At 44.5% G+C, this 13,016-nt stretch overlaps 1 protein-coding gene and 1 pseudogene across 3 annotated transcripts in view; both read right to left on the bottom strand.

Moving 5' to 3' along the window:
• LOC114846250 (protein NLRC3-like) overlaps nucleotides 1-13,016 on the bottom strand; it is a 77,788-nt pseudogene that overhangs the window by 23,122 nt on the left and 41,650 nt on the right.
• The window catches only part of LOC114850847 (NACHT, LRR and PYD domains-containing protein 12-like), a 151,420-nt gene that overhangs the window by 132,578 nt on the left and 5,826 nt on the right, over nucleotides 1-13,016 (bottom strand). The window contains exons 2-7 of one of the 3 annotated variants that reach the window (XM_055504092.1): nucleotides 10,037-10,156; nucleotides 9,550-9,669; nucleotides 8,726-8,961; nucleotides 6,757-8,554; nucleotides 2,750-2,923; nucleotides 1,918-2,091 (exon numbers count right to left, since the gene is read on the bottom strand). In XM_055504092.1, the coding sequence (XP_055360067.1) occupies nucleotides 1,918-2,091; nucleotides 2,750-2,923; nucleotides 6,757-8,554; nucleotides 8,726-8,961; nucleotides 9,550-9,669; nucleotides 10,037-10,156 (2,622 nt within the window). Of the gene's footprint in view, nucleotides 1-1,917; nucleotides 2,092-2,749; nucleotides 2,924-6,756; nucleotides 8,555-8,725; nucleotides 8,962-9,047; nucleotides 9,528-9,549; nucleotides 9,670-10,036; nucleotides 10,157-13,016 lie in introns of those variants that run through there. The other 2 variants (XM_055504094.1, XM_055504093.1) reach the window with 2 other exon arrangements.

Raw genomic sequence — 13,016 nt, 5'->3', positions numbered from 1 at the left:
GATTCCTCTGTAACTCACTGATATAAAAACGTATCCTCTCCACTCAACCTCCCAGTAACAGCGACCAGTCAGTCCATTACTACACAGCAGCTGATACGAGTCAAATCTGTCTGGATGATCAGGATATGACTGATAGTCCTTCACATATGTCACCTTCCTGTTGCTGTCAGGAAGGAGTTTCCCGTTCACTGTGTTTGTGTCGATGGTGAGTTGACAGAAATCTGATGGAGAGAACAAGACACAATCCAGCTGCAGTTATTGATCTATCATCAGTTTGATGACGACTCATGAGTTTGAAGATGGTTGAATGTTGCTGATCTCTGTAAAAACACACTTACACTTGCTCAGACCTGGTCTCAACCAACGGACTCCACCAGGCTCCACCCTGAAAGGAGGAGGGGGTCAGAGACATGCAGACATGGACATTACATGGCTCTCACACACACATTGTTGTAGGATTGTGTTCAGCACCAATTAAGGAGTTAGATCTTTATCTTGGAATCTACGGAGCAGGAGGTGACGTGGAGAAAAGCCTTAACTTCTCCATTTCCCTTCATCACTTTTGGTGTCAGACACCTGCTTTCAGTCTCACTCTGTCACCATCAAACTAATGTGACACCACAGGAAGCAAAGTCAGAATGTGTTTATTAGCACACACTCCAAGGTTGGGTTCTAAGTTCATAAAGCTCCACATCCCTACTTGCTCCTCCATCAGACACTGTGTGTAGTTGTGTCCATACCTGAGAGTGTCCAGTCTCCAGTGTGGATCCTTGACTCCAGCAGACAGCAGCTCCACTCCTGAGTCTCCTGGATGATTGTAGCTCAGGTCCAGCTCTCTCAGATGGGAGGGGTTGGAGCTCAGAGCTGAGGCCAGAGAGACACAAGCTTCCTCTGAGAGCAGACAGCCTGACAGCCTGAACACACACAATGTTAAAGCACACTTACATACTACAGTTTGGATTAGAGGCACATTTGGTCATCTACAGTGGAGAGAAACACTGAACTGTTTAAAAGGTTCCTGCTTGAAATGTGATCTGATCATCAGCAACATGACAATGAGAGTCAGTTTATTGATCCTCCACACTTCCTGTCTGTTTAATAACTTGGTTCTGTAGTTTGAGCTCATTAAAGGACTTTACAGACAATGTGAGTGTGAGTGTTGTGCACATTTCTCAGACGATCTTTAGCTTCATGAATCCTGACCTCAGAGTCTCCAGTCGACAGTGAGGACTCTTCAGTCCAACAGACAGTAGCTTCACTCCTGAATCCTGCAGGTTGTTGTTACTCAGGTCCAGTTCTCTCAGACTAGAGGACTGAGAGCTGAGAACTGAGGACAGAGGTTCACAGCTTCTCTCTGACAGGTCACACACACTCAGTCTGAAAGATGAAGATGTGGGTTAAGATGGAAATTAAACCATTCGGTGTCTCATGGTGTCTTTATTGTGATTTATTGGTTTGTTCCATGTCGTCTCAATGGAGACAGAACCAACAATATGATCCTGACTGAAATGTTCCTGTCTAAACTCTGATAAACAAACTTCAAGGTCTCGTCTGCTCTTAATGGTCGAAGCTTCAACCTCCAGTTTCTCTGTCTGTGTTCAGACACTGGACAACGACAGAGGAGGAACTTTCTCACCAAATGTTAAATGTGTGGTTAGTGAATCTCACAGCACAGATGCTGTCATTCACCTGGATGTGGCTTCATCTTCTCAGACCATGTAGTGATTTAAAGAAAAAAGTTGGTGCAGCAACAGTTTGGTTCTGCTGAGCAGAGGTTTCTCCTTCTGCTCTGTCATGTGTCTCACACTCACTCTCTCTGAGAACATGTTCAACTCAACGATCATCTGAAGACAACTGTCAATAACATGAACAAATTTAACTTTTTAGCTCACACAAAACTAAAACATGGAGTCTGACCTCAGAGTCTCCAGTCGACAGTGACGACTCTCCAGAAAACCACACAGATGCTTCACTGATGAATCCTGCAGGTTGTTGTTACTCAGGTCCAGTTGTGTCAGATGTGACGGGTTGGACTTCAGAGCTGAGGCCAGAGAATCACAGCTGATCTCTGACAACCAGCAACCACTTAATCTGAACAAACAAACAAAGATGTGGATCAAAGCATTAATAATGAGTCAGATTTGTCCTGGTCACTGATGTTTGAAATCGGCGGAGTGCTTGTGTTGTCGTGTCGTCATGATCTCAGCTTCTACACATCATCCACAAGTCAGCACAACATTCATACACCTGTTGTCAGCACTGATTCACAAGCTGCTGCTGGAACCAGTAGAAAACCAGCCGTGTTGGATTAAAAATTTCATCTGGTTCCTTTTATTCATCGTCTTCTCTCTAAATCTGAACTATTCTGTGTCGTCTGATGGAAAATGTTCAGACTAATGTTTGGATCAAACTCCAAACTGACAATTATTGATGAAGTGAATCATCTTTAGAACTGATCCCAGTCAGATGGATGTTCTCTCCTCTGGTTCTACATGGAACCTAGAACCTTCTGTAGCAACATGTCTGCAGCCTCACATTCATGCTCCTGTTTCCTGCTTGTGTCTCTACAAAGTGACATCATTGTCTGACAGGAAGCATCACACACAGGTTGAAGTGTGGCCTGTTGATGGAGACGAATCAGACGCATCTAAAGATCCTTCAAACATGTGGAGACATGTTTTACTCTGAGTTTCTGCTGCTGTGTCACATTTAAAGAAAAAGACGTCACAAACACACAAAAAACACTGACCTCAGAGTCTCCAGACGACAGTGAGGACTCTTCAGTCCAGCACACAGAACCTTCACTAATGAGTCCTGCAGGTTGTTGTTACTCAGGTCCAGATGTGTCAGATGTGACGGGTTGGACTTAAGAGTTGAGGCCACAACTTCACAGTGAGTCTCTGTGAGTCCACAGCCAGAAAGTCTGTGATGACAGAAAATATAAAGTCTATAAATGTAAAGTGACTTCATGAATGCTGATGCTGAAGCAGCTGTAGCTCAGTTGGTCTCATCCATCACAAAGTGTGTGTGTGAACCCTTGTGTCCAATGTGATCATTGAGCAGATAGTTTGGACAGCGTCTGTCACACCACAGTGATGTCACCATGTCCAGTTGTGGCGACAGAAAGCTGTGATGTGTGTTTAATGTGATGGAGGATGTAGCTGCTCTCATTTCGGAGTGTTGCTCCGTGTGACAAAGTGGGTTTGACCTCCACTGGTCCCCAGCTGTTTAGCTTCATCATAGACATTGAGAGCACATACTAACACATACCAGTACACGTGTTAGGTTAAGTAACTGCAGTCACAAAATTCACCAGGTAGGAAACTAAAAGGAGGAAGCAGCCAATTACTTCCTCTTTTCAAAACCTCATGACCCCATTGTCTTGATCCACCATACAAAATGGCAGATCCAGTCTGTGAAGGTTAATTTGGACCAAGTCAGAGCCAGTGCTGGCCATAAATCAATTAAAACAGTTTGTTCATTAACACAAAACACTCCTTTAAAACTAACAAAATACACCAGGAGGCAAAACACATATAATAACGTAACCAAAACAAAACACACTCAAACACTCAGGCAAAACTCCCAACGTGGCTGAGGCATGGCCCGAACAAAAAGAGGCTACTACAAATCATGAATCGAAAGACAGGTGCCCATCCTACACTCCACTGAGTAGAAAGTCTCCCCCACCTCCAAAGAAGGAGCCAGTGTTGCAGTTATATCTTATCAGAACTCCCCTCTTTGCCTTCAAATCTATAGACAAAGTGATTGCACAGGTGCGAGCCTTGCTGCAGCATGCTTTGACATGTTAAGGTGTACCCTCTCTGATCACTGTTCAAGACAGTTTTTTTTTGTCAATTTTTACGCTTAAATTTATACTTTTTTGTGTGTGTGTGTGTCCTGTTCGGCAGTCGAACAAGCAGCATGTATTAGGCTGAATGTCGTACTGTGATGAACAGTTTTGCTTTTATGAGCAGAGTATATGAGAAATATATGTACTCTTCAGGGGGTGCATGACAAATCAATTAAGCAAACAACAGGAAATAAATAAATAAATAAGGATGCACCTTAGGCAGACACATTTATAACTAAACAACTGCTGTACTGTGGTTTAAGCTGAGAAGTAGCGCTGTTTCCTCAAATCCAGCTGATTCTCTCACATGATCCAGACCTGCCTCATTAAACCATAACAAACTTGGACCACAGCATTTTATTGTGGGATGATGAACCTGAAACAGGGACCCTGGCGACTGGATCCAGGAGGAACTTTCTATAGGACGGTACTGATAGATGCCAAATCAACCCACGACGTCAGATCAGGCAAGACCAATATCTCTGACTTCACTGTTTCCTCAAAGCGCTGAAAGGAGCCGTCCAAATTCACTAGTAACTTTAGATATTTAGAGGTTAATAACAAATGCTCTTATCTCTTCCCCAAATTCATCACACTCTTAGGTATTAAGGTTCATTCATCTGTTCATTTAGTGTTCATTTCCATCTACATACATATGTTCATTGATACATTCATATAAAGCCGTTAAATTCACTCAACACACATACCTTCATTCACATCATTTTTTTATTTGTTCATTCATTGCTGGTTGTTTTTGTTTCTGCATTTATCCCTATCCATTTATTCATATATCCTGTAGTATTAGAATAATAAAATGTTAAAAAGATCTGTTTTTGTGTTCATTGTTCTTCAGACAAAAACAAAGGTCACTGACACTGCGACAGGAAATCATGACAGACACTGATTTGGTTTTATCAAGTAAAAATTATTATTATTATTATTTATTCAGGTTCAGCTCCCTGAACGACAGCAGAACCAGAACACTGATGTCTGGGTTTTCCCGGCCCTCGGCCCAGTCCAGAGTGAACTTCTGCACCGAGAAGGTTTTTCCAACGCCAGCGACGCCGTTGGTCAGATACTGTAGACTGCCTACGGAGCAGACAAAACTCACTTTGCGAGGACTGCCTACGAGGCAGTCGATTCATACGCTGCTGTACCTGATCGGCTGCCTTTGTTCTACTAACGGGGCCGTTACCTGCGCACCACAGGGGGGAGGCACGCTGAGCCACTTCAACAAAACCTGTCTTAGTCTGTGTTTATCAGTCCTGACACAGGCCTGACAGAGGCTGTGGTCCTCTCATGGAGACATGAAAACACACAGAACCAACACTGGTACTGTGGCGCCCAATAGGCCCAAATAAGGTCTGAGGTCTGTCAGAAGGAAGCACAGAATCTTGTGTGTTCCTGTGCGTTTCTGTTACAGAAAGGAGAGCGCGCTCACTTGTATTCAATGCATGGAAATGAATCTGCTCAGCCACAGAGCAAGTGAAGCTGCTTCTCTCAAGTGCTGGAATGGGCCACATTGGAGTTCTGACTCTGTAAAAATGATTGTATGTTTCACTGTGGAAAAAAAAGACATAAAAGTAAAAAAGTTGCAGGTCTGTCGGAAGAAAGTACAGAATCTTATCTGCTCCTGTGTGTTTCTGTTACAGAAAGGAGAGCGCGCCCACTTGCATTCGATGCATGTAAATAGATTTAACAACAACAGCTCAGTCAGAGTGGCTAGATCATTGTCGTTAGCTTCATACCTCACTAGGTAGAGTGCTTGTCTTGAGATCCAAAGGTTAATGGTTCGATCCCCGGCCACAGCTCTAATGATGGAAGTATATTCTTTGCTCTGAAAAGAGCAGTAAGTAATTGAAATGTATTTACTCACTTTGTGTTATTAATTTTTACTTATTTATCCGCTGCTTCCAGGGTTTTCTGTTGTCATGTTTATTTAGTGCGTGATTTTGGTTGGGTCACATGCCTTTTATTATTTGCATTTGTGTAAAAATGTTTTTTTATTAACAAATGTCCCAAAAGAAAACACCTCAGGTGTGTTGATGTCTCTCTAAGATGGCAAAGTGAAACAGAGTTTCACACAGGTTTTGTTGAAGTTGGTCAGCTCCCCCCACCACAGCTCCCAGCTCCCCCCTGTGGTGGACCTTTTACGTAACAAAGGGAGCAATTCACACCTGAGTTAGGATGTCAGGTATACCTTCGCAGACCTTTGACTGCCCTTTAGGTTCATGAGGGGATAAAAAAATCCAGGTACTGTTAACTCATTAAATTGATATATGGATTAATTAAAGCTAGGTTGTCACTTTAAAGAACATGTTGCCCCAACTTCAAGGAATATTAATGTTTCTGCATTAATATGAAATTATTGATTCAAATCTGCTACATTTAGGACAAGCAAAAACATTCTCATGAAAGATTTCCTGGTTTTACTGGCCCCAGCAAGATGCTGACATGGTAAAGTACTATCAGTCTTGTCCTGAGTGCCAGTTAACATTCCCAAACAGGAAAGGGCTCCTCTCATTAGTATGCCCATTATTGACACACCCTTTTCCTGCATTGCATGGACATCGTAGGACCATTAGAAGAGAGTAAGGCATGCATTTAGCAAGGGGTACGAATCAAGAAATCCTGAAGCTTTTTCATTGAGGAGACTCAAGGCTCGTCACACTGTATTATCTACTGTAGCTGTTCTCAAGAGTGAGAATCCAAAGGAAATTCAAACTTAAGACTGAAGACCAGGTCCTGAACAAAGAACACAAACAAAGATGTCTTCTAAGAACCTGTAGTTGATGTTTTCACTGAACTCTTAGTGTTAAAGAGAAACACTTCACACACAGAATCTGAGGCCTCAGCTTCATGTTGCTGTAGAATATTAATGATCACAAAAACGTTGGACTTACTGAGCCTTTCTGCAGTTCCTCACAGCTGGCATCAGTCTCAGTCGTCCCTCCCATGATGTGTTGTACTGGTTCAGATCCAACTCATCCAGAACCTCCTCTGACATCTGCAGCATGTAGGCCAGAGCTGAGCACTGGATCATAGAAAGTTCCTCTGATCTGTTCTCTGACTTCAGGAACTCTTGGATCTGCTGATGCACTGAGTGGTCGTTCATCTCCATCAGACAGTGGAAGATGTTGATGTTTCTGTCTGGAGAGGTTTCCTCAGTGTTCTTCATCTCCTTCAGGTTGTTGATAATTCTCTGGATGGTTTTTGGACTGTTCTCTGTGTGACCCAGCAAACCTCCTAAGATTCTCTGGTTGGACTCCAGACAGAGGCCATGAAGGAAGCGAACAAACAGGTCCAGGTGTCCACTTGGACTCTGGAGGGATTCATACATGGTGCTGTACAGGACATCATCCAGAGATGAATTATCATCATCATCATTCCAGTCTTTCCCCAGAAACGTCTTCCATTCCTCCCTCTTCCCGTTGGTGTAACAGTGCATCATGTGAACAGCAGCCAGAAACTCCTGAACGCTCAGATGAACAAAGCAGTAGACTGTTTTCTGGAAGATCACACTCTCTCTCCTGAAGATCTCAGTACAGACTCCTGAGTGAACCAAGGCCTCTGTGACGTCTAGACCACACTGCTCCAGGTCTTCTTGGTAGAACATGATGTTTCCTGTCTGCAGATGTTTGAACGCCAGCCTCCCCAGCTTCAGGAGAACTTCCCTGTCAGCCTCCGTGAGCTCCTGTGGACTGGTCTCATGTCCCTCATGGTACTTGTTCCTCTTCCTCTTGGTCAGGACCAGCAGGAAGTGTGAGTACAGGTCCGTCAGGGTCGTGGGCAGCTCTCCTCTCTGCTCTGTAGTCAACATGTGCTCCAGAACCGTAGCAGTGATCCAGCAGAACACTGGGATCTGACACATGATGTGGAGGCTCCTGGACGTCTTGACGTGTGAGATGATTCTGTTCGACAGATGATCTGTGGATCTCCTCCTGAAGTACTCGTCCTTCTGGGCGTCGGTGAAGCCTCGTACTTCTGTGACCCTGTCCACACACGTAGGAGGGATCTGATGGGCCGCTGCGGGTCGGGAAGTGATCCAGACCAGAGCCGAGGGAAGCAGGTTCCCCTGGATGAGGTTGGTCAGCAGCACGTTGACCGATGACTTGTGTGTGACGTCAGACACCAGCTCCCTGTGGCTGAAGTCCAGTGAGAGTCTGCTTTCATCCAGGCCGTCAAAGATGAACAGAAGCTTCAGGACAGCGAGCTGCTCTGCTGAGACCTTCTGGAGCGTTGGATGGAAAACATGGAGCAGCGTGAGAAGGCTGTGCTGCTGATCTCTGATCAGGTTCAGCTCCCTGAACGACAGCAGAACCACCACACTGACGTCTGGGTTCTCCCGGCCCTCGGCCCAGTCCAGAGTGAACTTCTGCACCGAGAAGGTTTTTCCAACGCCAGCGACGCCGTTGGTCAGAACCAGTCTGATGGGTCCGTGTGGGTCAGAGGAGGCTTTAAAGATGTGGTGGACCTTGATGGGAGCCTCATGGAGGGTCTTCTTCTTGGAAGCTGTCTCCAGCTGCCTCACCTCATGTTGGGTGTTCACCTCTTCACTCTGTCCCTCTGTGATGTAGAGCTCAGTGTAGATGCTGGTGAGGAGGACTCCACTTCCTGTTTCACCTCCTTCAGTCACACGTTCACATCTGCTCCTCAGACTGAGCTTATGTTCATCTAAAGCCTCCTGCAGAACAACATCTGCTGAAGGAAGAGGAAACAACAGAGACTGAACTACAATACCCACTTGTTCTATTTATGATTCACAAATAATTCAGTGATTTAGAAAATGTGAGAAAATGAACAGAACAAACTGTGACTGTATCAAAGTCAGTCTTGTTGAAACAATGACATCAGACACATGTTCAGTCTTACTTTGGACGGTTCTGCGCTGATGGCCCATCTGTAGTCCAGCTTTGGTTCTAGGTCGTTTCCCACACTGGGGACAGGAGGAGTCTCCTGATGGTGCAGACTGGTCCCAGTATGAGTTGATGCACTGTCTGCAGAACCAGTGTCCGCAGCTGATACTGACTGGATCCTTCAGAACCTCCTGACACTGATAACAGCAGGACGGCTGCTCCTCCACAGGAACACGACTCCTCTTCTTCTCTCTGTCAACACATTAGTTCAGAACCAAACTGATGAGTCCAACACTGTAGAAGCTCAGATGGTCCAGAGACCAGGAAACGTGACCTACTGCTCTGTCTGAACTCAGCATCAGTCTGGTTCCTCTGGCTTTAACTCTCCTGCTGCATAAACACTAATCAGCTGCTTTTCCTGTCTCACATTTACTGATCTGCTGAGATTCATACACACTCAGCACTTGCTGTAGCTCCTTCACAGTAAAAGCATTGACTATACAGAGCAGCTTCTGTCCTCTACTGTTATACAGCCGAGCCTGAGGTTAGAACGGCTTGTTAGTTCTGGACCTGTAGGAACAACGTGACAAACCCTGAACTCAAAGCTCCACTTATTATGAGTCAGAGCTTTCAGACTCTGAACAGTTAAAATATTTATAGTGACAAAATTCTAACGTGGAGGTTCTGAGGTGTTTCACCACAGAACATCCATCAGGAGTTGGAGGATAGAAAACCCAAACTAAGATCCTTCTCAGTCGCTGCATCATCAACAGAAATCTATGAACAGCACATTTTGTCTTCATCCTCCATCAGGTCAGTTAAGTAGAAACTGTCTCTTACTTTGTGTCTGAGGCTCCAGGTTCATTACTGAAGTTTGGAGGTTCACGTTTGGACCAGTCACTCTTCATAGACAGACAGCTGGGTCCTGGAGGTTCTGCTCTTTGTCTCTGATTCTGACCTCTGTAAACACATGTTTTCATTCATATCACATCAGTCACTGATCAATTCTCTGATCAAAGTCATTTCTGTGGCTCTAGACACAAACTACTGCTGCTGCAGATCATCAGGACGTTTCACACTTTAGATCAGTTCTCAGATCTGATTCCAGCTGTTCTCTGTGATTGACAGCTGTCAGAGACACCGAGACCCAACAAATCATTTCTCTGTGTGTCATCAGTCATTTCATTGTTCATTTTAATTATCACGTCTACACACATGAAGTAGATTCACAAGAACATGAACATCCTCGAAATTCATACGGTCAGTTTTTAAGGTCAGAGAATAAACTGACAATAATTCATATCAGTGAGTCTGGATCAGTTCTTACTTTGTGTCTGAGGCTCCAGGTTCATTACTGAAGTTTGGACGATCACCCAAGGACCGGTCACTCTTCATAGACAGACAGCTGGGTCCTGGAGGTTCTGCTCTTTGTTTGTGTTTCTGACCTCTGCAAACACAACATGTTTTCATTCATATCACATCAGTCACTGATCAATTCTCTGATCAAAGTCATTTCTGTGGCTCTGAACACAAACTACTGCTGCTGAAGATCATGAGGACGCTGGATCAGTTCTCAGATCAGATTCCAACTGTTCTCTGTTGTAATGGAAAAATTTTACCTTAGTGCTGTTTCTTATCCAACACACTCGTCATGTGCTGGTTAGGTGCAATACTGAACATTCTTACACAAACAAATAATCTCTTGTGCCCTGACGTACATCAAGTCTAAACATCTGATGTTCCATTTGACTGACTAATAATTTATGATATATGTTTGTCTTTTACACCCGGACTCTGGCTCCATCCTATCTGACTCCCCACCAGACCCAAGGCTGTTAAAGCCAATGCATCTTGTCTTGGAAGCTCGGTGTTCCTTCCTTTGGATAACAAGACATGACGATGCAGAAGTGAGAAAGCAAACATTCTCACTCACAGCGAGATAAGGTGGCGCAAACAATTCCATTGCTGCAGAGAGACATTCCACAAAGCGCCAGAGAAAGGGGTTAAAAGGCAGAAGCAACTTGAGGATCGTGGGCTCTTTGCATCACACCTTCGTGGTGTGTGCACTGATCTCCCCAGCTGGTTTTTGGTTTGTTGATGTGCACGATCAACATCCATGTTTTTTTATTTGCTTTCCCCATTATTTTTATTTTCTTTATTATTTCAATAAATCGCACAAAAGGACAACTCTCTCATCTGCTTCTTTATGGAAAATTTCCACCACAGAAATTGGCGTCTACGAACAGGATCCCGCGGCAGGTCGTCTGGACGGTGTGACCAGGGACGATAGTCCTGAGGACTAGGGTCGCTCAGCCTCCAAACCTCTACAGACATTCAGAGCTGGGAGGACTGCTCACCCGTCTGGATCGCCTCTGACGAGATCCAACGAACACAAAATGCAACCTCTACCCGGCCCGGTGAGAGAGATTCCGTTTTGTTGCGACTTATCGAAGAAAAAAAAAAAAAAAAAAAAGAAAACGGGTTTGAAATTGGTTTCAGGTATTCGGGATTTACTTGGCTCTGATCATTTGGTTTAGGGAAAGTAAGGCAAATAACAATTAATTCTAAAACATCCGCAACTAGACTAAAACAAACAACGACAAAAGAAAATATAACTAGGACTAGAGATGATAATATTTCGAAAACGACTATGTGGCTGAAAACATCTAAAATATAATAATTAGGACCAAACAAATTTTTTTAAATTAAAAAAATTTAATATTTGGGTAAAAAATTAATTAGGTCAAAGTCTGCCCTGGTGGCCGAGACGGTGGTTGCTAAGGGTTGGCTCGTGGGACCGAGCTTGTTTTGTCTGTACTGAGGATACAGACCAGTGTGCAGATCTGAGCGCAGTCCAAAGGGTGTGGACAAGGAAATAAAAGACGGCTTCTGTAAGACGGAGCGCGTTTGCAGGGGGAAGTGGTTTCGAGATACGAGGGACCCGGGTCTTAGAGGGGCCTGACGGTGAGGGACCACTTCCGAGAACCCTGTCGCTGATCTGAGCGGTTCCCTTTCTACGGAGACGTCCGTGGAAGAGAAATTTCGAAAAAAGGTTCCGGCCGGAACACAAAAAAATCTAAGGCAGAAAACCGCCGGGACTCTGAAAGATGGGTTCGGGGCGATCTAAGTCTCCACCACCAGACTGCAGCATTACAAAAGTAAAAGTAATTATAAAAGTAAAAAGTAAATATGGTTATTAGTGCGTTTCATGTTTCCATGAGTGGGAAACTGGTTATGGGTTCAAAAGGAGAATCACTTAGTGTAAAAGGACATACGCACCTTAAAAGAAAAAAATTAGAGACAAAAGAAAAGATCTGAAAAAGCATAACTATCAAAACTAAAGCCCTAAAAGAAACAAAAGAGAGATGAGAGTAACAGGAAAAAAGGAGATAACAACTCTGGGGAAGAATTGTTTGCACTCTGCCACACACACACCACACACACACACCACACACACACATATCATGTCAAGAGCAAATGCTCCCATTCTTTCTGCTCTCTATTCTAATGCAGAACTGAGCGCGATGAGGGTAAATCCGGATCTGGACTCCTTTCCCACCATCAGCAGAAGAACCGAAGGAGAAGAAGCGTCTGACCAACAGCCAGAACAGGGTGGAAGCTCTGACACCACAGCAGCAGGAGGACACAGACCACAGCATGGACGCCTCACAGACTCACACAACGTCTGCAGCCATCACGTTCTGGGCTCATCAGATGAACCAGCTACTACAGGCCCTGCACCAGCATGAAAGGACTGTGTCTGAAGCTTCAGAGGCCGTGAAACTGTCTTACAAGCGTGTGTGTCTGACACAGACACCTGCTTATGACAGTCAGCAAAGGAAAACAAGGACAGAGCAACAGCAGAGAAGACGTGCTCTGACACAGACACTGGTTGAAAAAAACAGGAGAGGCTTCAGACGTGATCGGCCCAAAAGAGCTGCATCTGAGGATCCAGGAAAGGTCTGTCATCGAGGAACAACTGTCCCATTGAAAGGCTTCACCCACTGGCGCTCACATCAGACTGATGGTTGGGGAAGGAGGAAGGTGACGGTTCCTTTTCACGTGACGTACAAGACGGTACCGCAAACACACACACACACATTCATACACGCAATGAAGAAACACGCTTACAGCTGATACACGCTCAAATTCATGTTCATGCTTATCTGCTTATTGCAATGAAGAATCGCTTTTTGCTCAAAGAATCCCACAGAGTGATTTTAAAATGATGACAAACAGCTAAATGACAACTGCTGCATGACTTTGCAGTCTGATGGGTTTAAACTATTTTTACTTGCAACAAATTC

The sequence above is a fragment of the Betta splendens genome, chromosome 19 (genome assembly GCF_900634795.4).
Source record: "Betta splendens chromosome 19, fBetSpl5.4, whole genome shotgun sequence".
Taxonomy (NCBI): Eukaryota; Metazoa; Chordata; class Actinopteri; order Anabantiformes; family Osphronemidae; genus Betta; species Betta splendens.
Note: the sequence above shows the minus strand (reverse complement) of the source record. Positions and strands in the feature narration are given on the sequence as shown.